Source organism: Vanacampus margaritifer, chromosome 3, assembly GCF_051991255.1.
Source record: "Vanacampus margaritifer isolate UIUO_Vmar chromosome 3, RoL_Vmar_1.0, whole genome shotgun sequence".
NCBI classification, from domain to species: domain Eukaryota; kingdom Metazoa; phylum Chordata; class Actinopteri; order Syngnathiformes; family Syngnathidae; genus Vanacampus; species Vanacampus margaritifer.
Window position 1 is genome coordinate 2,142,501 of NC_135434.1, and position 24,338 is coordinate 2,166,838.

General features: G+C 40.6%; 3 protein-coding genes, 3 non-coding genes and 1 pseudogene across 14 annotated transcripts in view; 2 read left to right on the forward strand and 5 right to left on the reverse strand.

Moving 5' to 3' along the window:
* Positions 1-12,413, forward strand: part of sh2d3cb (SH2 domain containing 3Cb) — a 19,349-nt gene extending 6,936 nt beyond the window's left edge. Inside the window, exons 7-12 of one of the 2 annotated variants that reach the window (XM_077560599.1) lie at positions 6,175-6,539; positions 6,611-6,726; positions 9,176-9,347; positions 9,503-9,640; positions 10,745-10,975; positions 11,104-12,413. In XM_077560599.1, coding sequence (XP_077416725.1) covers positions 6,175-6,539; positions 6,611-6,726; positions 9,176-9,347; positions 9,503-9,640; positions 10,745-10,975; positions 11,104-11,229 — 1,148 coding nt within the window. In that variant the 3' untranslated portion in view covers positions 11,230-12,413. The remainder of the gene's footprint in view (positions 1-6,174; positions 6,540-6,610; positions 6,727-9,175; positions 9,348-9,502; positions 9,641-10,744; positions 10,976-11,103) is intronic. The other variant, XM_077560598.1, reaches the window with a different exon arrangement.
* On the reverse strand, positions 103-4,927 carry LOC144048532 (UDP-glucuronosyltransferase 2A2 pseudogene; annotated as a pseudogene). Its single transcript, XR_013293365.1, has 2 exons — positions 4,862-4,927; positions 103-1,882 (listed from the first exon to the last, which is right to left on the reverse strand). The product of XR_013293365.1 is annotated as a UDP-glucuronosyltransferase 2A2 pseudogene (transcript).
* On the reverse strand, positions 10,529-10,601 carry trnaa-agc (transfer RNA alanine (anticodon AGC)). The gene has a single exon. It is a non-coding gene; the product is annotated as a tRNA-Ala (tRNA).
* A 289-nt stretch (positions 12,414-12,702) lies between the features above and the next one.
* tor2a (torsin family 2, member A) lies at positions 12,703-24,006 on the forward strand. Of its 7 annotated transcripts, none has more exons than XR_013293370.1 (7): positions 14,103-14,315; positions 15,054-15,319; positions 16,435-16,610; positions 16,784-16,911; positions 17,043-17,319; positions 20,226-20,311; positions 20,546-24,006. XR_013293370.1 is itself a non-coding variant. In XM_077560715.1 (6 exons), exons 1-5 carry the CDS (start codon positions 14,195-14,197, stop codon positions 17,300-17,302), a joined length of 951 nt encoding a protein of 316 aa, XP_077416841.1. In that variant the 5' UTR covers positions 14,103-14,194; the 3' UTR covers positions 17,303-17,319; positions 20,226-24,006. The 7 variants fall into 7 exon arrangements, 5 of the variants coding, with proteins under 5 accessions (XP_077416843.1, XP_077416841.1, XP_077416840.1 ...); XR_013293369.1 differs by lacking the exon at positions 20,226-20,311 and having other exon boundaries at positions 20,546-21,417; positions 21,508-24,006; XM_077560715.1 differs by having other exon boundaries at positions 20,226-24,006.
* trnaa-agc (transfer RNA alanine (anticodon AGC)) lies at positions 13,402-13,474 on the reverse strand. Its single transcript has one exon. It is a non-coding gene; the product is annotated as a tRNA-Ala (tRNA).
* Positions 13,910-13,982, reverse strand: trnaa-agc (transfer RNA alanine (anticodon AGC)). The gene has a single exon. It is a non-coding gene; the product is annotated as a tRNA-Ala (tRNA).
* ptrh1 (peptidyl-tRNA hydrolase 1 homolog) lies at positions 20,106-23,747 on the reverse strand. The gene is made up of 5 exons (XM_077560732.1): positions 23,562-23,747; positions 22,206-22,419; positions 22,042-22,141; positions 20,856-20,901; positions 20,106-20,773 (listed from the first exon to the last, which is right to left on the reverse strand). The coding sequence occupies exons 1-5, from the start codon at positions 23,745-23,747 to the stop codon at positions 20,528-20,530; spliced, it is 792 nt and encodes a 263-aa protein (XP_077416858.1). The 3' UTR covers positions 20,106-20,527.
* Positions 24,007-24,338: the final 332 nt, after the last annotated feature.

The following is a 24,338-nucleotide window of genomic DNA, read 5'->3' on the forward strand; positions in this document are numbered from 1 at the left end:
TTAACTTGCCAATCCTTGCACCAACCACATAATCAGTGACTCAATTAAAAATATAATTGTTAAAAAGCTCGGGAAAAAAAACAATCCAGGTAAGATTTTTTTTTAAATGGTTTAATTATTTTTCTATTTCCAAACTTTGAAATGCGTACATTTGACATTTTATAAATGACCTTTTCCTGAGGAAAGCAGCAGTAAAAATAACTCAAATAACAAATCAAAACAAAAACGTATGTATAAATGTATATGAACAGTGAATTTTAGCATCACGGCGGCATCATTCTTTTTTCAACTTGCTTCGATAAAACAAACGTCGCCACAGGAACTTGACCATCATTGCGCAGATGGCGGCGACGGTGAAGGCCACGGCCATCAGGAAGGCCGCCACGTCCAGGCTGTGGTACTGCACGGTGGACATCTTGTAGGAATCGGTCCTCAGGTGCGGCGCCCCCTTGTGCCTCATGACAAACTCGATCCAGAAGACGGCGCGGCTCAGAGGCGGGATGGGCTGGTCGTGATGCAACGCCGACAGGTGCCGCATCTTCTCTCCGTACGACGGCTGGTACAGAACCGCCTGTAGGGCCTCCAGGAAGTTCTCCCGGTTGACCGTGGCGATGTCCAGCACTTTGGCCACGCCTCTCACCTCCATCCGGAAGAAGTTGTCATGCTGGTCAAACATGAGCGGGAGGCCCACCAGCGGGACGCCGTGGTAGATGGCCTCCTGGATGCCGTTAGTGCCGCCATGCGCCACGAAAACTCGGGTTTTGGCGTGGCCCAGGAGGTCGTTCTGCGGTAGCCAGTCCAGGATAAGCGTGTTGTTGCCCAGGGTGGACGGACGCTTACCCCGGTGCCTCCAGATCACCTTCTGGGGGAGCCGGGCGAAGGCGGCGGCGATGCCGTCGGTGATATCTTCCGGGAGGTCCGCCACGAGGGTTCCGAGGGTCATCACGACCACGCCGTGCTCCCCGGAGCTCTGCACAAAGTCCTCCAGCTCGGCAGGAAGCGGGCGCGCCGGCTTGCACTGGAAGCCGGACATGTAGACCACGTTGGGCATGGTGGGCCGCGGGAACTCAAAGGTGAAGTCGTTCCTCATCAGCCAGATGTCGGCCGACTGGAAGAGCTCCATGTAGTGCACGTCCGGGCCAAAGTAGCGGTGGACGAAGGGTTTGTAGGTGGCGTCCGACACGTACCAAATCTGCCAGCGCGTGAACAAATAGTAGATGGAATTCCCGAGACGCTCCCCGAACGTCATCTTATCGGTCAGCTTGACTCCCGGGATGGGGATGTAAGACAAGGGCGAGGGCGCAATGGCCAGATGCGCCTCACCCTGGACGGTCCAGCGGACGTTCAGCACCAGGGGGAGACCCAGACGGCGAGCCAGGAGGACGCCGCCCCCTATCGCCGGGTCCGTTAAAACCACCTGGTAGTCGGCCTCCCGTAGTTTCCGCATCATCTCGCCGTCCTCAAATATGTTCGCCATCATGTCCACCACGTGCTGGTTCAGCTGGTAGAACTGCTTGACCAGCTCGTACTCCAACGCCAGCCGCTTCCACAGGGAGGCGTTGTCCCGCCGCAAGTGGAGCATCCGGCCGACAAAGGAGCCGAAGCTGACCTGGTCGAAGCCGCCCGAGAAGTTGAGAGTGATGGTCTTGTAGAAGCTGGACTCGGGTTTGATGTACCAGCTGTCGTAGGGCCGCAGCACGGTGATGCGGTGGCCGCGGGCGTGGAGCTCCTCGATCAGGACCTTCATGTTGATCCAGTGGCTGCCGTCCAGGGGGTAGACCAGGATGTTGCCGCCCGATGCGCCGCCGCCAAAAGCGCAGAGTAGCGCCGCCAGCGTCAGCAGCGTCGGCAGCGTCGGCTGGGACATGTCGGAGGCGGGACTCTGTGGGGAGGATGTCCGGATTAAATGTAGTCAGCTAACTCTTTGACTGCCAGACGTTTTCAGAAAAGGGATGCCGTGGGTGCCAGCCGATTTAAGCATTTTTGACTGATCTTTCAAGGTCCATAGAAAATTATGTGTTTGGACTATGGAAACACACATACTACCAAATGAAAGATTGGACTCTCATCTTTCATCAGAACAAAAAGTTTGTTTCTACCTTATTCCGTTTTTCAGTAATCAACAATAGAAAATGGTTAGTTTCACCTCTGTTTTGAAAAAAACGTCTTTTAACGTCTTTGGCACTCCTCCATAGGATTTTACTAAACGTTATTTAACGTTTTTGGCAGTCAAGGAGCTAACTTGGAAAACGGGAAAAAAATGGAGACAGACCAAATACCATGCCAAGGCCAAGGTACGGTTCCGTACGGTTCGCTGTGTGCTTCAATCACCCGTTCAGCGTGATTCATTCATTTGCTCCCAAAAATGTAGAAATACCTTCTATTTGAAATGTTTTAAGCGTCTCCAAGACGTATTTATACATATTTTTATACTAGAGCATACAGAATTCTGTGATGCGGCCTCTGACCTAAAGAGGTCGCTTGAAGCAATGGTAGCAACAAAAACGGCCAGCAGGTGGCAGCAGAGTATAAGAGATCAACCAGGGCCATGTTGCAAAAAGCTCTTTCCCCACAGTTCTAAACAGATTTGTGAATAATGATGAAACTTAGCTATGTTCTAATGCTAATTGCTGCAAAACAGAAACAGATAGAAATATACTTTTTTTTTCCTGATGAAAGAAGAGACTCTAATCTTTCTTTTGGTAGCGTCCATGTTTGTATAGCAATAGAACAAATTTTTTTGTGGGCCTTGCAAAAACAGTCGAAATCCAGTAAAACAGCCGGGAGCAAAGGGGGCCGCTTCAGTGAAAATGGCTGCCAGTTCATTTTGGCATGGTTCGCTAGGGTATAGTAAAATTAGGGGTGTCAAAATGAGTGCGTTCATTTTGAGTTCATTTAAAGTTCCTTTACCGCAACTAATTTTTTAAATGCGCGATTAATGACCGCCCCTTATTTGCAAAGCCTGTCGTGGGGGGATTCCAGGCGCAATGCAGCAGACATGTTCACGTCAAAATTTACGTGTGTATATATATATATATATATATATATATATATATATATATACACACACATATATTGTGGAGACTGGGGTCAAGTTGTATTTTACAATTTGAAAAATGTGCAAAATTTCACAAGTTACTTCATGTTAAAGACTAGATAACTCAAATGCACTGAGCTGTGACCAATGTCTTACAAATACAATTATGCCATCTAGTGGCAGAAAAATGACCTCAACACAAATCAATATCACACTCGTTTTTTTTACAGTACACCACATCTTTTTAATTTTAACTACAATTTCATGAATTATGACATTACTGCATCAATGTCTAAAAATGCAGCAATATTGCTGTTAGTTTAACATTTGTTTCAACTTTTATGTTAACTATTTTATTGTACAATTTGAACAGATGTAAAATTTGCGATTAATCGCGAGTTAACTCATGAAATCATGATTGAAAAATGTTACTCGCCTGACACCCCTAAGTAAAATACAAATTTTGTTGATTATGTTTGGGTATAGCTCAGTTTCATTTGATACGATTTGGTACGCTTCGATACGGTTTGATTCCTGTACGGTTCGATACAATTCTGTACGGTTCCGTTTGGTTTGATTCAGAACAGTTGAGAACAGCGACAGTGACAGTGAATCATCACTGGCCTTGCTCTCACACACAAACACACAAATTGCTGCCATATTTCCCGCACTGCTACTTGCATAACACGCTTCCTGATTGCGCAATGACAACATTGGACGGGAACTCTGTGGCACGAGATCCCACGAGGCTTGTCCCAATTGTTTTCCTTTTTCATGCTCCTCCCACATGACATGGCAGATACAAGCCTAACTAACCCTTTGCTCCTTCCAGGCCCCAAGCAGAAGCCTGCAAAGGTCAGGAAGCCGCCATGCGGGTGATTGATGTGGCAAAAGCTAATTAGCAGCAGTTTAAATGTTCACATCAAGTGACAAAGGTGTCGGACCGAAACTTAATGTATGACATTTGTTGATATTCAGCGTCTTTATTTATTTATTTATAATTAAACAATGAATAATGATATGAAATATATATTGCCCAAACATACCAATAATGTATACGCATGTAATAATTAAGATGTTTTGTGTTTATATCATGTCAATTATTATACATGTAATAATTTACAGAAACTACATAAAATTATAATATGAATAATAACACATAATGAAATAATTATACACATTAATACATAAATTAAATAATGAAATATTGATTAAATATTCAAATTAAATAGCATCAACAAAATAATAAATCTCATATAAATTATAATACAAACTAAACATTATAAAGATGACTATACTATGAAAGATAGTATGAATTCTTCAAATATCAATACATAAATAAAATACAAATGTAATTTTAAAATGACATAAAAAACTAAATATTTTAACATTTTTAATTTATATTAATAATTATATTATATATATATATTATATTTATATTAATAATTAATTAAAACTATATTAAATATATTGTTAAAATTATATTAATAATTTTAATTTTAACAATATATTTTAAATATAGTACACAAAGTTATATAAAACACATTGAAAATACTGTACATATGTCATTATATATATAGTTACGTTTTTTTTTTTTTTTTAAAGTTGAAGAACAGATTGTGTTCGTTTACACTGCCTTTACTCAACACGTGTACGTACAGAACAATTTGAAACACTTTTTGTCCCGGCAAAAACATCTTTTTTGGTACCTTTTCTATGACAAAAGAAAAACAACAAAAAGCTTTCAAGCTGAAAGTGGGAGAAAAACAGCAAACATCTGGAAGCCATCGAGTTGCCGTGCAGCCAAAAGAGAGTCTGACTTACCGAGATCGAGCGTGCGCGCGTGCCCAAGTCGGCCTTCGCAAATCGACTGGACGCTGTGAGCAGGAAGTCAGCTTCACTTTCTGTGCCGGCCACATGACGAGGATTACATAAGTGCCCGTTGGCGATAAGACGTAGTAGAATGACGGTGTTTACCTGCCATGTGCTTGTTTCAACTGCATGTGCTTCACTTTTTTTTTTTTTTCTAGAAGCAAAAACATGAATAGAAATTGCATCGTAAAAATGACTCCAATTTCGAAAATATTGCAAAAATTGTTAAATATGAATATTGTTCGAGGGGAGCAAAACATTGTTCTTGAATCGAGTCGAATCCTGTAACGACAAATTGAGTCGGAGCAATTCATCAAATAGTATTCTTCTAAATGGGACCAATCGTTTTTGAATCGAAAGGTATTTTTCTAGCCAATTAGCCATTAGCCAATTATCTTTCTGGATTTGAATCGTTTTGTATAAGCGAATTGTTAGATTTCCAGATTTCAAGATATTGTTGAAAATGAGAAATACCATTTTTGAATCGAATTGTAACTTGGAAACTCTCGATGAGCCAAATAGCATTCAGGTATCAAATTGAAACATGGAAAATGGAAATGTAAAAATTCTAAACTTCAAGGTAGCACAGGTTTTTTATTAGCAATAAACATAACTACATGCATTAAAGTAAAGCATTTAATACATGTTCAGAATATTTGTTCATGTCAAAATATTATTTTCCATTTCAAATTATGCAAGTAATTAACTGATTAGAAAAAGAGGAGGATGAGCGTGAGCGGTGGATAAAACATCTTGGAAGAAAAAAAAATAAAAATAACGGGTGCTCTTCAAATTTGGCGAACAAAAAATGTTGGACAAAAAAAAGCCTTTTTAATGAAGCGATTAATCGTGATTAATCCAAATTCTAAAATGTGATTAATCTGATTTTTAAAAAAAAAAGTAGTCGTTTGACAGCTCTGATATCAACTGCAAATAAGAGTAAAACCTTGAACCCAATGGCACTTAGGGGTTATCAGAGGGTGTGTGTTTGTGTGGCGTAAGTTGAAGGTCTCTCCCGCATGTCGTCAACCTGAGCATACATTTGAACCCACTGAAGGCCCACAACGGGACCAAACCTTGTACAAAGGTTGCGTTCCTACGCTGTAACCCGAATTTCCACTTAAGTGGGATTTCCCCGTTCAGTTCGATTCCAAAACATTTATTTGTCCCCGAGGGGCAATTCAATGGCGTTCATGTCGTCCAATGGTCGTCCAACTTCTTCGACGGGCAACTGAGCACACGTCCTTGCGTTCTTCCTCCTGCAGCTCCTCAGCCCACCAGCGCCGCCCCGTCGCCCGCCTCCTCCAGAAGGTCAGATCGCGCTCTTCCTCAACTCCAGCCGGACATCCGGCCCCCAGACTCGGACGGCAGCTGCTATACGGAGCTCTACCCGGCCCCCCGGAGTTTCGTGGAGAGGCTCCACGGCGATGAAGGTTCGAGGCCGCCGGACGTTTACCCCCCGCCGGTGGTGGAGATGGCGCCATCCTTCGCTCCCGCCAGCTACCGCTCGCCGCTGATGCCCGGGGAGAACAAGCCCCTGGAGGTGGGGGTCCTGCAGCGGGTCAAGGAACTTCTGGCTGGGGCGGACCCCCAGACGGCCGCCCAACACATCACCAAGTGGGACTGCACGGTACTGCGCCACCCATGGACGGATGGGACGGATGGACGGGATGATGACTTGGCAGTTTTGCGCTCTGATAGGTCGCTCGCATCCTGGAGGTTCGTCCGGAGGTGCAAAGGATGATGGGCGTCGGTTCAGGGGTGGAGCTGCTCACGCTTCCGCACGGACAGCAGCTCCGATTGGACCTGCTGGAAAGGTGAGTGGCACACAGACGCGCCCGTCGCCTCACCTGACAAGCAAGGTGATTTTAGTGAACCAAAACTAACCATAAAACCAAAATTAAATTGCGTTAACAAAATGAAATAGAAATGAAAATGCTTTTTAGAAAAACAAAAACAAACTAAAACATTTTATGTTTACAAAACTATACTTAGAGCGAAAATGTCCTTTGTGTTAGTCTTTGGTAATTAAGACACGAGCCTTTGGGGATGATTTTAAAGACGTTTGAAATAATGTCACGCAGAAGTGACGTCATCTAGCAGCAGCCAATAGAAAAGCACTTTCAGATGACGTCACTCCTTGGTGACAAATTTGCAATGTGTTCATTTTACCACGGTGTTTATCAAATATTGCGCACAAGTAATAACATTTGAAAACAACAAATACTGAATCTAACTAAAACGAAGTATTTTTTTAAAATAACTAAAACTAATAATTATTATTTTCAGAACCACCCTTAAATTTTTTTTTTTTTAACTAAAAACGAAATAAATAAAAAACTAGCTAAATATTGCGCACAAAAACGTTTGAAAAAAAAATTGAATACTGAATCTAACAAAAACTACACTAAAACTAAGCATTTTAAAAAATAACTTAACTTAGTAATAATTTTTCAGAACCACTCTGAAAAACAATAAAAATTAACTAATTTAAAAAAAAAACTCAAAACAAAATAAAAACTAGCAAAATATTGCACACAAGTAATAACATTTGAAAAAAACAAATACTGAATCTAACTAAAACGAAGTATTTTTTTAAAATAACTAAAACGAATAATTATTATTTTCAGAACCACCCTTAAAAAAAAATTTTGGAGCTAAAAACGAAATAAATAAAAAACTAGCTAAATATTGCGCACAATAACATTTGAAAAAAAAATTGAATACTGAATCTAACAAAAACTACACTAAAACTAAGCATTTTTAAAAATAACTAAACTTAATAATAATTTTTCAGAACCACTCTGAAAAACAATAAAAATTAACTAATTAAAAAAAAAAAAACTCAAAACAAAATAAAAACTAGCAAAATATTGCACACAAGTAATAACATTTGAGAAAAAAAAACAATACTAAATCTAACTAAAACTAAGCATTTAATTAAAACTAATAGTTGTTTTTCAGAGCCACCATGAAAAATAATTAAAACTAGCTAAGTAAAAAAAACTCAAAAGGAAATAAAAAAATAGCTAAATATTGCACACAAGTAATAACATTTGGGGGAAAAAATACAAAATACGGCATCTAACTAAAACTAAGCCTTTAAAAAAAAAAAATATATATATATATATAACTAAAACTAATAACAAATCTTTTTCAGAACCACTCTGAAAAATAATTTAAACTAAATTAAAAAAATAGAACTCAGAAGGAAATAAAAACAAGCTAAATATTACACACATGTAATAACATTTCAAACAAGAAAACAAATACTGAATCTAACTAAAACGAAGTATTTTTTTTTAAATTACTAAAACTAATAATTATTATTTTCAGAACCACCCTTAAAAAAAATTTTTTGAACTAAAAACGAAATAAATAAAAAACTAGCTAAATATTGCGCACAATAACATTTGAAAAAAAAATTGAATACTGAATCTAACAAAAACTACACTAAAACTAAGCATTTTTAAAAATAACTAAACTTAATAATATTTTTTCAGAACCACTCTGAAAAACAATAAAAATTAACTAATTTAAAAAAAAAACTCAAAACAAAATAAAAACTAGCAAAATATTGCACACAAGTAATAACATTTGAGAAAAAAAAACCAATACTAAATCTAACTAAAACTAAGCATTTAATTAAAACTAATAGTTGTTTTTCAGAGCCACCATGAAAAATAATTAAAACTAGCTAAGTAAAAAAAAAAACTCAAAAGGAAATAAAAAAATAGCTAAATATTGCACACAAGTAATAACATTTGGGGGAAAAAAATACAAAATACTGCATCTAACTAAAACTAAGCCTTTAAAAATATATATATATATATATAACTAAAACTAATAACAAATCTTTTTTCAGAACCACTCTGAAAAATAATTTTAACTAAATTAAAAAAAGAACTCAGAAGGAAATAAAAACAAGCTAAATATTACACACATGTAGTAACATTTAAAACAAGAAAACAAATACCGAATCTAACTAAAACTACACTAAGACTAAGCATTTTTGAATAACTAAAACTAATGATAATTATTTTTCCTAAAACCTCAAAACAAAATAAAAACGAATTAAAATGAAAATTCCCAAACTATAATAACCCTGCTGACAAGAGTGACAAAGTTCCCCATACTCAACATGTGTCTATCATAAGTCCACCTACAAAGCAAATCTTTAGGGGCAGAATTTTCCCCCAAAATCCCAGCAGTCTTCCCGAAAACGACCAAATGAGGCCAAATTGCTGTTGCACGTGCGTCACGCAGGCTGCATACGATGGCCACCATGTTGGCGGCGAATGTGTTGGGATGCACCGGCACCACCGAGGAGCGAGCTTGCGTTCTGCACAAAATGATCGCAATCGCCGCCGAGCTCAAGAGCAACATGGGCAACATGTTCGGATTCTCTGCCGTCATGAGAGCGATGGAGCTGCCGCAGGTCGGTTGCGTTTCGCAAAAAACACCTTTTCAATAGTATCAATGCAAAGAGATTGCTCTCCTTGCTTCTGATTGGCTAAAGCGCTCTTCGTGCTTTATACAAATGACAAGTTTGACAGTCAATGTATTTGTTTTTCAAATCTGTTTGTCGACCAGGTAACTCGTCTGGAGCAGACGTGGACGACGTTGCGGCAGCGGCACACAGAGGGCGCTGTTCTCTACGAGAAAACTCTCAAGCCATTCATGAAGAGCCTGAACGAGGGCAGAGGTACAACACTGCGGAAGAGGATTAGGGTTAGTGAAGAGAAGGAAAAAAAAGGCTTGGCAGGTTTCTCACTTTAAAATTTGAATTCTGACTTTTAAGTGAGAATTCTGACTTTATTCTCAGAATTCTGACTTTAATTCTGACTTTAATCTCAGAATTCTGACTTTATTCTCAGAATTCTGACTTTATTCTCAGAATTCTGATATTAATTCTGACTTTAATCTCAGAATTCTGACTTTAATCTCAGAATTCTGACTTTATTTTCAGAATTCTGACATTAATTCTGACTTTAATCTCAGAACTCTGATTTTAAAGTGAGAATTCTGACTTTATTCGCAGAATTCTGATTTTAAAGTGAGAATTCTGACTTTAATCTCAGAATTCTGACTTTAATCTTAGAATTCAGATTTTAATTCTGACTTTAATCTCAGAACTCTGATTTTAAAGTAAGAATTCTGACTTTAATCTCAGAATTCTGACTTTAATCTTAGAATTCAGATTTTAATTCTGACTTTAATCTCAGAATTCTGACTTTATTTTCAGAATTCTGACATTAATTCTGACTTTAATCTCAGAACTCTGATTTCAAAGTGAGAATTCTGACTTTAATTTCAGAATTCCTACTTTGAAGTGAGAATTCTCACTTTAATTCGGTGACTTTAAAGTAAGAATTTTCACTTTATTCTCAGAATTCTGAGATTAAAATCTGAATTAAAGTCAGAATCCTGCTAACCTTTTCTTTCTCTTCACTGGCCCTAATCCTCTTTCGTACAAGACGGACGACACGCACACACACACACACACACACACACACACTTCTGGAAACTCGATACTTTGACGACGTGGCATTTTATGGCCCGCTCAGTACTTGAATTGCAAAAGAAGTAGTTGGATTACAAACAAGAGAAACAAAATTCTGGAGAATGCGGGCATCGATCCCGCTACCTCTCGCATGCTAAGCGAGCGCTCTACCATTTGAGCTAATTCCCCGCACAGCAGCTGCTTTTCACTACCATCTTAGTAGCGGGGATCAGCAGCATGAGGGCGGCGCCGTTCCCACAAATCTGAAGTTCTGCCTTGAAAATGTTTCCAAAATGTCGACCTGAGACCCGCCCTGCGTGTACGTGATGCAGAAAGCTGCCCTGCGTCTGAGACCACCTTCCCTCACATCCTGCCGCTGCTGTGCCTTCTGGAGAAGAGCGCGGCCGTCACCGAGGGGGTCGAGGGGGTCGAGGGGGCGGAGGCTTGGGAGACGGCGGAGGCCGGCGTGGACGTGGACGTGCTCATGTTCCACCTGGCGGCCGCCAGGAATGCCGCCAATCTCGGTGCCGTCTACGCCGCCAACGTCCGCAGCAAATTGCAAGGTAGGGGAAATTACAATTACAGAGTCGACTATGACCTGAACGTAGCGCCGTAGACCACTCGGCCATCTTGACTTATGTTCATTATCGCCAGCATACTTGGAACATTTCTTGTTCTGCGCCGGTTTCAGACTTCCAGGAGCAGGCCAACATCTCGGAGGTCTTCCGCACCGACTTCCAGATGCGCCTTCTGTGGGGGAGCAGGGGAGCGGCGGAGAGCCAGGTGCGCCGCTACGCCAAATTCAACCAAGTGCTGACCGCCTTGTCCAATAGGCTGGAGCCTCCGCCGCGCTGACTCTGCAAAACGAGGACCCTCAAGGTTTAAAGGTTTTTTTTTTCTTCAGCGAAGTGATTGCTGAATGGACAACTCGCTGAAATGTTGGAGCTGTCGCTGAGCATGCGAGAGGAAGTGGGATTAATAGCTGCCTTTTCAATTTGTTGTGTTGCTAAAACAGCAGAACCTAATCTAGGTTTTTAAGAGTCCTGTAGAATTTGTTGTGATATTTTCCTAAAATTGGTTAATGCAAATGTATTCATTTTTTATATATATATTTATCTCATTCGTTAACCACTTTTAGTAATTGGTCTTCAGGGTACCAGGTTCTCGTTATTGCCAGCCACTGCTATACCTACATTTAAAAAAGTCACAACTGAAAGAAGTCGAGCTTTATGAACTCATTTGCTCCCAAAAACGTATAAATACGTTCAAATGTTGTACGTATACCAAAGACGTATTTATACGTTTTTTTAATGCTAGTGCATACAGAAGGCTTTGATGCAGTCTCTCAACTGCAAAGAACGGTTGAAGAAATGGTAGTTATTACACAAACACAAAAGACATCAACCAGGGCCATGTTGAGAAAAAAAAAGCTCATTGACCTCACACTTCTAAATAGGTTTGTGAATAGTTATGAAACTTAGCTATATTCTAATGCCAATTGCTGCGAAACGGAAACAGATAGAAATATACTTTTTTTTTCCTGATGAAAGAAGAGACTCTAATCTTTATTTTGGTAAAAATCTGTCAAAACCCTGTAAAACAGCCGGGAGTGAAGGGGGTTGCTTCAGTGAATATGGCTGGGAGTGAATGAGTTAAAGAACTTGTGTTTTATGAATTAATGTTACAATTAAAAATGCTGAAGGCGGGACCTCCACTAACATCTAACTATCACTTTTATGTGATAGTTTTATGTTTTATATCACTTTTATGTGTCCAAAACACATAAAAGGGTACATTTTTAAACATGTCATTTTTTTAGTACTTGGTACGGCAATGTTTTTTTCCCCCCTACAGTCAGACTGTAAAAAGTACTAACAAGTCTACTAGCACATTCAGATATATGTACTGTATTGTATGTACAGATGTATTAAAATGTATTAAAATTGTACTTGTTCTTTCGGTTGTTTCACTTGATATTAAATTTGTTAATTTCATTCAAAATGGACTTGTTCTTTGGGATCATTTAAACAATAGTGATTTCAGTGGGCCGGAACACACGGGTACGGAGCTCCGGCACTTCTAAAAATCTCCCTTAAACTTTTAACTTCTCCTCAACGTGCAAAGAACGAACTGCATGTCAAGCAGTAGCTTTGATATTTGAAAAAAAATAATGCATTAAAATTTTATATTGGAGTCATTTTACTCATTTAACTTCAATATAATGGTTTTAAAGAGTATTCTGCCCTTCAGAAAGTTCACCGTTTGAGTTTGTGCAACCTTAGAGCGCCCTCCAGTGGTTGCTTTGTTCATTGTTTTGGTGAGAAGAGAGAATTCCAATGTGGCAGCACGCAACGCCGACTCGTTTATGCTGCAACGCGAACTGTTGGATCCTGTTTCGTTGTTGCTTTGGACAAGAATTGTCCGTAAGTACATGTGATGTTAAGAAAATAACACTGTGTATTCATTTTAGTTAATTGAGGACAGTAGTAGAGATAAGAGACTGTTGTGCAATGTAACTAGCTATTAGCATGAGAGTGTGTCGTGTACAGTTAAGCTAATACACATTGTTTCTTATTGTTTTTGTTTTGTTTTACGACGACCTAAAGAGGGTAATGGTTATTGTTCAAATAAACAGCCCAAAAGGAAAACAAAGTCTGGTTAAATCTGGTGAAATCTCGAAGCTTCGGAGCGAGGACAGCATAAAGAGTCTGCATTTTAAAATCTATATTTTCAAACAAATGTTGCGCATCTTAACGGTTACACTTGGCTAAAGATTATTTTATTAAATGCTTTGTAACATTAAAAAATATATATTTAGATAAACTTAAATGCTTAAAATGTATTCTAAATCATAAAATAATATGCTTTCCGGTTATGATAAAAAATAAATAAAAGGCAGACTAAATTTCAGAAGTTGTGACAGGTGGTCAGGGGCCATTTATGCCCTTTCACACAGTGTTCTGAGAACAAAACTGAACAAAACAAAAATTGGAGAATGCGGGCATCGATCCCGCTACCTCTCGCATGCTAAGCGAGCGCTCTACCATTTGAGCTAATTCCCCGGTAGCACGGTTCGCCGTTGGATCTGCTTTGAAGGTTGAGTCCACTACCTTTGATTAAGTAGGCATTTGCCCCATTCCTCCGCAACAATGCATTTATTAAATAGTCCTGCGTGGAAAAGATCATTTCATTTTTAACATTAACATGATCACTTGGCTGTTTTACCATGTCCATAAATATATATTATTTGTCAGTAATAGTCACTATAATGCATATTGTTTTCCGAGGTAACTACATAATGGTGACGTCGAGTCGAACTTGTCTGTAGCAAACGTGGATGGCATTACGGCAGCCGCACACAGAAGGCGCTGTTCTTTGAAGAACCTGAACCTCGCCACGCGCTTAAAATGGGCACTTTCAAAAGTACGTCCGGATTTTATGGACACCTGAAGTCAGGCCATCGTACTCGTATTTCAAAAGACAAAAATGCAATATTTTGGAGAATGCGGGCATCGATCCCGCTACCTCTCGCATGCTAAGCGAGCGCTCTACCATTTGAGCTAATTCCCCGATAGGACACATTAGAGCAAGTTAGTCTTATTATAATAGGCTAGACGTGAACGTCGTAATGATGTCACTGTTTGTAACTGGCCACGTGACGTGACGTCATCCAGGAAGTCAAACAACTGGATGCGCTGGCTGGCTGGCTGGCTACTGTCAGTAGCTGGGCACGCAAATGGCGTGGGGCTCTGGCTAAAACTAAAATCCAAAACAAACGGAAAATGTTTACTCTTTTGCCCGTGCTGCTTTTGTATGTTTGCGCGCCGGCCCTCTGCGTGTTCCAGACATTATATTGCTCCATCGCCGACAGCTGCGACTGCGACTTTAGACCCAACGTCAAAGGTAGGGAAGCGCTTCCGGGGTTAGCTTAGCCGGGTGGCTATTGGATTTGTGTGTGTGTGGAAGAGAGCCCGCTAACCTTGCTAATACCTAAAATTGTTAAGGACACATGCACACAAAGGTGCAAAAGTACAAATAATGGACAAATGGGAGCTACTTTAAGAGGCTGCCAGCTAGTGCCTCTGTATTATTTTGGCAACAATGAACCATGATGAAGTGAGTTGAGGAGTTTCATCTAGAAAAAGTAGTTCTCCCCTGCAACATTTTCCCGTTTTCTGACACGGCATGAAAGTCATGTTTATGGAACAAATAATCGTCAATTTGATAGATTACAAAAACAACAGTTGTTTTCAGCCGTTTCAAAATGAAATGTGATTCAGTCAGTCGAGGGAATAATCGATTCTAAAAATAATTTGATGATTGGACACATTGTTTAAGGACGATCATTTCTCATGGGTTTACTGTTTAATGACAAATGACTAATATAGAGTTTCTTTGGCGAAACCAATGGCAATTATTTTAAAAAGGGCAAAAATCGGTCAACGGATGAATCGGTTGGGCCCTAAAAAATTTTCAAAGGTCTTAAATGTCTTCTGATAACCCGATACAGCTGATAAATCGAAAAAGGGTGAAGAAATAAAAGTAATGATAATAATGATGTTTTCCATGTTGAAATATTGTTGTATTAATATGAGCACTTTGTAAGTAAATCTAAGACCTGAATGCCACTTTGTGTGTCAGAGTTGGAGTGGGACCTGTACAAGAATGTGTATGGGCAGCACCTGGCCCAGGAAGTGCTCTCCGAGGAGGTGGCGCGCTTCGTGGCCGACAAGGCGCCCGAGAGGCCGCTGGTGCTGTCCCTTCACGGCTCGTCGGGCACGGGCAAGACGCTGGTCGTCGGCATGCTGGCGCGGCACCTGTACGGCTCGGCCATGAGCAGCCCCTTCGTCCACCAGTTCATCCCCACGTTGCATTTCCCCGCCGGCGGACACGTGCAGCTGCAGCGGGTAGGAAGATGACTTCACATTTTTGCTTTCGAGGCAATTGTGAGTACACGGTTGACAACAAAATTGGATAAATATTTGATGTTCTTCTCTTTTATTGGAAATGTAACAATTTACATTGATTGCAAAATGTTTTAGCTTAAGTGCATATGAAGTTAATTGTGGTTACTAATAATCATTTTTAAATTTATTTTATTTCATAAACTAAATACATTAAAAAAAATACTAATTTCAATGTTCACTTACAATATAACAAATTTATTTAAGTAATTTTAGTATGTTTAAATTTACATTCATATATTATATAGTCATTTTATTAAAGTCTTTTAAACTAATTTAAATGAAAATTGAATTTTTTTAACCAAATGAATTCAAATGATAAATTAAAAAAATGTAAAAATATAATATTCATTTGGTTAAGTAATTTTATAAAAACTAATGTACATGTAAAAATTACATGATCACATTTATGTTTATAAGCTATTTTAACCTATATAAATGTACATTTTAAAATTTAAATAGACTTTTTTTAAGTGAGACTCCATTTAACAATTTTTTTGTCATTGTGGGTATATATTTCACTGTGGCTATACTAATATAAATTAAAGCAAATGTAATTAATGCTAGCATTGCATTAATGCAAATATGTTTAAAAATGGGGTACATAATTTCAACGTTTTTAAATGCACAAACACAGTTTTAAATTTAAACTAATAACTAATTGAAATTTATCATAAATAAATACAAAAATAATGTTTCAACTAATTTAAATGTGCATTTAAAAATTGAACAGATTTCAATAATCATTTTTTGAATAAATTTTATTTTGACTTAACATATTATGGTGGATATGCAAATATAAATTCAATTAACATTATTTAAATGGTTTTTTTTCTTACAAATTGTAATTAAAAAAATACACGATTTAAACTACAGTATATGTTTTTAAATTCACCATGATGTAAATTAAATTGTTACTCAGAAATGTTCACTATTGTGGTGGTTATATGTTTGTTTTAAGTTACAAATGACAATTTTAAGGTGGCAAAAATGACTTCAATAAAATAATTCCAATAAAAGTTTAAAAGAGACTGCGTGTGTGGGCTGTTGTTGTCCAGGAGCAGCTGAAATCTTGGGTCCAGGGCAACTTGACCGAGTGCGCCAACTCCGTCTTCATCTTCGACGAGATGGACAAAATGGCGCCCGGGCTACTTGACGTTCTGGAGCCTTTCCTGGGCACCTCCCACGTGGTCTTTCAAACCAACTACCGCAAGGCCATCTACGTCTTCATCAGGTGACCGCTCATGTCTTCAGTGGCAATAAATGTTAAATCATACCAACGCTTTCGCCACCCATTTAATGTGGCCTTTAACACAGGTAGTAAAGGGCCACTTGTTGCTAGGCAGAATTGGTGGCCGGGTAGATTGTGTTACAAAAGGTTTGATTTGTGTGTTTGTGTGTGCCTAGTATAACGGGCGAGGAGGTGATCAACCAGGCGGCCCTGGAGCAACGTGAGGCCGGGCGGGACCGAGACGAGATGACGTTGGCCGAGCTGCAGGACGCCATCGCTCAGACCGTCTACGGCAATCCAACCAGTGAGAGACGCCATTTTGTTTGTTTGTTTCTTGATATGGGGGCTTTCCGGATCAACAATAATTTTGACAGCATGCTTTCAAATGATGAGACGTGAGCAAACGACTTCTTCCCGAATATGTCAATGGACCAGTGTACTTCGTACCAGGTGGTTTCTACAACTCATCCATCATCCGTCAAAAGCTGGTGACCGCCTTCGTGCCCTTCCTGCCGCTGTGCCGCCGCCACGTGGAGCGATGCGCGCGAGCCCAGCTGTGCCAGCGCGGCGCCTGCAGCCGGCACGACGTGGCACGGGCCGTGGCGGCCGGCATGACGTACAAACCGGCGCCGGGACACTACTTTTCCGTCAGCGGCTGCAAAAGCGTGCCCGCCAAGATCGACTTCTTGTTGTGACGGCCGATACCGCACAGGTTTGGAGCACCTTGTCCCCCCCCCGGGGACTCCCGGTTTTATTTTATTTTTTAAAACATCACAAATTAGTACTAAGAGAGAAAATAAGACATTTTTAGTCCTATTTGTGAGAAAATGTGTCAGGACGCAGGAAGTCCAAGATATTTCTACAGCTACAACTTGAAGTATCTTTTTGAAAAGCAACAAATGTGAAATTTTTCAGCTTTTTGTTTTGAGGATTGCATATTTTTGTTACAAAAGGAAAAGAGCACCTCTGGAGAAAATGATTTCATTTTTCCTAAACATGCAGTATTGTGTAGATAACGCAACTAATATAATAAAATATCACAATGTAGATATACACTTTATTAAGTCCGCCATGTAATGATATTCATTACAAAAAATATATTGGTGCCTTTTCAAAAATGTTCAATTTTTCCAATTGTACTGTATCACACTACACCGATTGCTGTTCCTAATCTTTTGGCCACTCTATAGAGACGAGAGGATCAAATTATTAGGAACAGCTCAAAAGAAAAAAAGTTCATAAACGTATATTTGCATATTTTCATCAAATGAAAAACAGCAGTTTGTGTTTTATTTTGGCGGGGCGGTGAAGCAAGCTTGATATGCTTTAAGACAATTCTATTCCAGGCCACCAGATGGCGCCCTATTAACCACTTAGAAAATCACTCACAATACAAGTACTGTGTTGGGTTCTGTTTTTGTATGTAGCTATGAATCGTGTAGTGGAGGTGTTGTGTACTGTGGTTGTGTTGGTGTGTAGTAGCTGTGTATTTGTGTTAAGTTGTGTAGGTGGTCGCTACGCCCTCACTGCCTCCCCCATATGGACTACATCCCGTTCCAATTAATACAAAAATCTCTGTCCTAATCTCCATTTTCCCTCCCCTGCTCCCCGCCAGCCCCTCCCACATCTGTGAGGACAAACGCCCCCCCCCCCCTTTTTTCTCTCTCTCTTCCTTGTGGCTTAGCTTCTTTGACGTGCAAATTTGCTACTGATGCTTGTCATAGCGGGGGTCACAAGGGAGGTCTGAAAAGACCCCTGGACACAAAAAGAGTACTGCAATCCTTTGTGTGTTGACATTTTGGGAAAATTTGGTTTCAAAGCGGCCATTTTAAGGTGATTCTCTCACTTAAGGAATTGTGACAATTAAGCAAGCACCCAAAGCAAGTTTCACTTAGCAAAATAAAATTTTGCAGCAATTTCTGTCATGAGGAGACCCACCCAAAAAAAAATAAATCGCAAGAAGCCGTGCCCAGAAATGCAAAAGAAGTCAGCCATTTTGGTTTGAAGTGAAAGAAGAAAATTTCAGCCCTCAAAAGTCTCAAGAAACTGTGCCTGAAAACACGCACATGAGGTCGGCCATTTTGTTTTGTTGTGATTTTACAGTGACATCATCTCGAGGTTCTCAGGGTTTAACTTGGTCAGTCTCCATGACGACAGGAGAACAAAGGGGGTGAGATAGTTTGATGGAGGACATGGGATGACACCATGAAGTGTGTGTGTGTGTGTGTGTGTGTGTGTGGGGGGGGGGGGGGGGGGGTCTCGGGAGCAAAGTCAGTTTGACCTTGGCCTTTGCGTGGGGATCACATGGGTGGCGAAGCGGTCTCAGGACAATGGCCTCCTAACACGACCCAACACTTTTGATTGATGAACCCGTTCTATTTCTCTAACCTGATCAAAAAAAACGACACTAAAAAAATAATTATTACAAGTTCTGCTGATAAAATACGCACTTTTTTTTTTTTCTAATGTCACCTCTTGTGTGCCCCTTGAACCCCTCAAAGGGATGAAAATGATACATTCCTCAAGAATTATGCTAATTTGTAATCCCCCGAGAAAAGAGCACAGTGGCTGTAACAAATTTACTCACCCATCATTCTTTATTCCTACATAACTTTATTCCAAATACAAATCACAAGCATAAACGAAAAAAATGCCTTATATTAGTTTTGCATGCAAAAAGTGAAGTAAAATCGAGTAGAATGAAAAAGTGCGATTCAAGCAAGGCGCGTGCACGCGGCCGTGCAAAGCAGTGGGGGGCTGTCGTGCACGAGCGGCCAGCAACAGATGTCCACGCACAATTCTCGCGTTGGCTTTGGGAACATTTCCACGAGAATTGCGTTTGGACAATCAGCCGCGAGAGCCCACAGGACGAGAAGAACATGCAGGAAGCCCAGTCGACTCATTCCGAATTTTAAAAAAAAAAGTACAAATGAAAAAAGTCAAAGTTCCGGTCCGACCTTGCCGACGCGATACTTTCTTTTCCCGCCGTCCGCATCCCTCAGGCGGGCTCGAGTCTCGGTTGGAAGTCGGTCCTCGATCCTAATGGGTCTCTTGACACCGCGGCTGCAAACCCGCCGAGACTCGGGTCCTGCTCGTGAGTAGGACCGCTCCAGTCCGAGCATGGTACTCCTCACGTTTCTGTCGCACACGCGACAGGGGCCGATAAGTGGTCGTTGTGGTGTGAGGGAAGAAGTGATGCGTGAGGGGGTAGGGGGGGGTAGGTGGTGGGGGTTGTCGAGGGGTGTCGATGTCGACCCTCTTAAAGACGCAACAGTTGACACACACACGGTACCATGCGTTCTTCAGTGTGACGTCACCCAACTGATTATCAGCAAGAACAAGCAGCTGAGGCAAGTTGCTAAGTTTCAGAATATTTGCAGCTAAAACGGTTAAAATAGTCAAATGACCCACCTAAAAACGACCCTATTTTTAACTCTTGATTTATTTATTCACCTATCGCTTCTTAAAAGTTAAGTGAGATGAAAAATACACAAAAGATCATTTTTGTCCAACATTTATTGAAAGTACACATTTTTAAATTCAGCACCTTTTTCTTTTAACAAATTTCTTTTCTTTGTATTTTGTGAGTATTGTGGTGCCGTTTTTTTTTTTTTCCAGAAAGTCGCACACGAGCATATGAAATCCTAACAAAGGTTACATGAGCGTTGGGACATCGCCTCATGTTAAGCTCTGATTTTATTTTGGTAAGTGGCCACTTCCTGTTGGCGGATCTTCACCAGTTTCATGAACATATTAATTTATCACTTGTGACTGCTAGCCAGCATAGCTTGACATTTGTGGGGAAAAAACATCTGGGCAAATGTTCTGTTCAAGATAGTCGTAGATGTCAAGTCACTGTCAATTTTTGTTTCATTAGTTTGCTCTTTAGCTTTAGATGCTAAATAGCTAGCCACCTTATGCTATGTATGTATCTGTAGGGGTTCCATGTTGGCCACTTTGGCTTGTTTGCCCCCTGCTGGCGAGGAGGATGAGGAGCATCTTTCTTCTTCTTGGTCTTGGAGCTGAGCCATCAGAATGTCAACACTCTGGACCAGAACCGAGTCCAGAGCGTTGCGCTCCTCGGCACCGAAGCGGCCCAGGACGTGGCGCTCCACTGACATCTTCCCCGCCGGGCGCCCGATGCCCACCCGTAGCCTGAGCATCACCTGAGGACGGGGGAAGAGAACAAAAAGGACGGAACGAAGTGAGATCGGAGATGGATCGACCTGGAAGAAAATAATTACTCACGTCTGTGCGAAGGCAGTCCATGCAGGACCGGACGCCGTTGTGACCTCTGTTCAGGGGAAGAACCAGAATCAGTTTTCACACAAAATAGACAAATCTTAACATGACCAAATACTTTTTCACATTTGGACATTTTCACTTAGGTGTGTACTCACTTCTGTTGCTAGCAGTGTAGACATTAATGTGTTTAAGTCATTTTGAGGGGACAACTCATTTACTAAATAATAAAATTAAATAATTGTGGGAATGCTGGAAGTACAGTACTCGCACAATTTGACGTTAAATATCAACTTTTCATTTTCAATTGGATTGACGTTGAAGTCCCACTTTCCACGCCCACTTCCATACGTACAACTGGCCATCATTACCAGCAGTCTTTGCTCAGTGGCACGCTTGGTAAATTGCGTTGTCCAGTAACCAGGGGGTCACGGGTTCAAATCCCACCTCCCACTGTAAATTGCACATATATACATGACAATCACGCTGAGGGATGTACATGTATACCAACTGGCTATCATTAGTTCCAGTTTTCCATCTAAATGAATGGAGGGTACTGCATGCCTAGGTGTCGCTATTGAGTGAATTTCTTTTTTTGCATTCTTTCAATTAATATCATTCGTTCCATCTAAATGAATGGAGGGTACTGCATGCCTAGGTGTCGCTATCGAGTGAATTTCTTTTTTGCATTCTTTCATTGTATTCATGCATCTTTCATCTACGATTAATACTTTAATTTTGACACAATGTATCTTTCAATTTCTTCATTCAGTTTAACATTCAGCTACTAGCATTCAGATCACAGCATTCCCGCGCAATTTCTGCAGAAATTGCACTTAGTCTAGTTAAAGCTATACATGCTTTATAAAGAAAGTTGAGTTGAAAATAGTAGAATATGGACAAATCCAATATTATGGGAAAGTTGTAATATAACAACTTTCACAATTTTTTAATGATAAAAAGGCATACTTTTGAAAATAATGCCATATTTCTAGTCTCTATGTTGATTTTTTTAAAGAATCAAGTTTATGTTATGTAAGCTTACGTGGGCAAAAGTATGTCAACTGTTAAACAGTCTGCGCGTTAAGCTTATTTTTTGTTCATTTGTTAAAGAAGTGACATTTTTTTTGTAATCAAAAACGATTGAAGTTATTCGATCCATCGTTTCACCGGCAGCCTTTTCGGGACCAACCTGGCGCTTCCCCCGTGTTTGATGGCGACCTTTCCTAAAGGTTTATCCATCTCGTCGTGGACCAGCAGGATGTCCTCAGGTTGGATGCCGTACTTGCTGGCTAAACAGAAGGGGAACGCGTTACAGTCCGCTCGCATCGGGGTCCACCACGGCGGCTTTGTTACCCGCTTTGGCCACCGCCACGCCGTTGATGTTCATCAGCACGCGGGGGCGCAGCAGCACCAGGCGGCGTGCGTCCGCCACCAGCACCTCGCCGCAAAGCTGCCTGTCGCTGCGCCAACGCTCACCCAGGCCCAGATGGGCAGCCAGCGCGCCCAACACCGCCATGCCCACGTTGTGCCGGGTGCCCTCCATGCCCGGGTTGCCCAGGCCCACCACCTGAAGTGCACCAAAATGAAAAATAGATCAGTGAATATTTCGGGGGGGAAAAAGGCTGCATTGGGAAGTGGTGAGATTTTGTGAGAATTGAGAAATGTTTTAAAAGTTATTATACAATAAGTGGGGTAATAATATAGTATTAACAAGATAAGTCATTTAGGTTTTGTTTTTTTAAGCGAAGTACGGGAAATTTGCAACTTTACTGTGTTTCAACAATTTTCTACCTCGCTCACAATCTTTTCTATTTATTTTTTTCACGTTCCATTAGGAGCCAAATGACGCAAGGCATCTTTCCAGAAGCATCCAGAGAGGTTCGTTCCTGGCACCCATGCGGCCTCCGCCAAGGCAGGCACCATTGTATCCATTGTAGTGGTTACTGTGTGTGTTTCTTTGTGTATTTGTTGTGTGTGATAAATGAACTCTTATCATTGTGTGAATAGCACAAAATGTTATTCTGCACACAAATCCGTGCTACTTATGAATGGTATCCTCATTTATTTGTCCTTCTAAAACTTCCACCTTACTCGTCCGATGTCCAAATGGTTCTTTGCTTCCTCAGTACAACTTGGATATATGGTTTAGAAATATATTTCAGTTGTAACTTGATGTGCAGAAAAGTTTTGTTTTTCTTTTAAGAATCGAGTCACACTTTCATGAGAAGTAAATAGTATTTTATAGTCCTCAACTTATGAGAAACATAAGAATGAATTAAAAGAATAAAAGAGTGTTAATTAGATATTCCGGTTCTTATACTTAACATTTTTCAAATGATCAAGTGTCACGTTCTGCATTTCAACATTTCTGCGTCGTCCTCTCATTTTCTTCACACTTTTCAGGTGTCTTGAGCCCACATACATTGCAAGCGGGGTAAAAACGCTAATTAAACGAAGTGAGGTTATGAAGTTTATGCCGATTGGCAAGCAGTCTCTACTTATAAAGAACAGAAGTCTTCATTTATGCTTTTTGACATTTGGCTGAAAAAAACGCTCAGGCAATTATTTAAAAGACCACTTTTCGAGCGGAGTTTCGTTATGACTAAAGCCGCAAGAGAATTATGCGCGTTATTGTGTTTGATTTCATCCCAGTGTGGAGTTTTTGGGGTGCCATTGTACAGAAGACACAAGACATATCTCCAAACTTACCATCCTTCGTCGACCTTGAGTGTGCACTTGCGTTTCGGAGCTCATCGCCGCCGCGACCGGCTCGCACAGCCAAAGCCGGCTGACAGTTCTCGTCAAAAAACGTTGCATGGTCAGAAAGTATCGGCGTGGCTGGCGCAAAGTGAAACAAAGGCACGTAAATATGCCAACGAGCAAGCGCTTTATCATTCGGCCGATGACAAAGTGGAATAAAAGACGTCGAACGTTAGCAAAAACATAATTTTACAGTGTGACTGTTTTGACCGATCGTCCGGTTAGCAACCAAGGGTTAGCATGCCGTTTCTTGCTGGCTGCTTCTATTAAACTTTCCAACAAACAATAATCGAGCGACTTTGAGCTGCGAGAAGCCAAGACAACATGTAGCTAGTGAAAGATATTTGGAATATTACAAGAGCAAGATCAAGATGTTAAATTATATTCGCGAAAAGTCTCGTTTTGTGTCGCCTCCTCGTTTTCTTCTTCGTCAATACGAGCCTGCTTTCGTTCTACTAGCACACCGCGACACCTGGCGTGGCGACCTGAGAACTACAACATCTCAATGTAATGAGCTGCGTAAAACATTGACGCCTTGTAGAAGCAAATAGTGCTGACGTATTCATAGCCGTTCGGTTATTCAGGGGCATTCAAACCCAAATCGCGAACTTCCTGTGCTGTAGCAGAGCTTCTTGCGACTTTTTGTTGTGGGTCTACTCAGAGTGGACATGCTTACCAAATTTCACGTTGCTAAGCGAAACTGACGCAATTTTCAAATGCAATTCA

Excerpts from the sequence above, each read along its gene's own strand:
- tor2a (XM_077560715.1), top strand. The coding sequence starts at position 14,195 with ATGTTTACTCTTTTGCCCGTGCTGCTTTTGTATGTTTGCGCGCCGGCC. Across the intron at positions 14,316-15,053 it reads CTTTAGACCCAACGTCAAAG|AGTTGGAGTGGGACCTGTAC; the intron begins GTAGGGAAGCGC and ends TTTGTGTGTCAG. Across the intron at positions 16,912-17,042 it reads CGTCTACGGCAATCCAACCA|TGTACTTCGTACCAGGTGGT; the intron begins GTGAGAGACGCC and ends TCAATGGACCAG.
- ptrh1 (XM_077560732.1), bottom strand. The coding sequence starts at position 23,747 with ATGATAAAGCGCTTGCTCGTTGGCATATTTACGTGCCTTTGTTTCACT. Across the intron at positions 22,142-22,205 it reads CGTGGCGGTGGCCAAAGCGG|CCAGCAAGTACGGCATCCAA; the intron begins GTAACAAAGCCG and ends CCTTCTGTTTAG. Across the intron at positions 20,774-20,855 it reads TGGACTGCCTTCGCACAGAC|GTGATGCTCAGGCTACGGGT; the intron begins GTGAGTAATTAT and ends CCCCGTCCTCAG.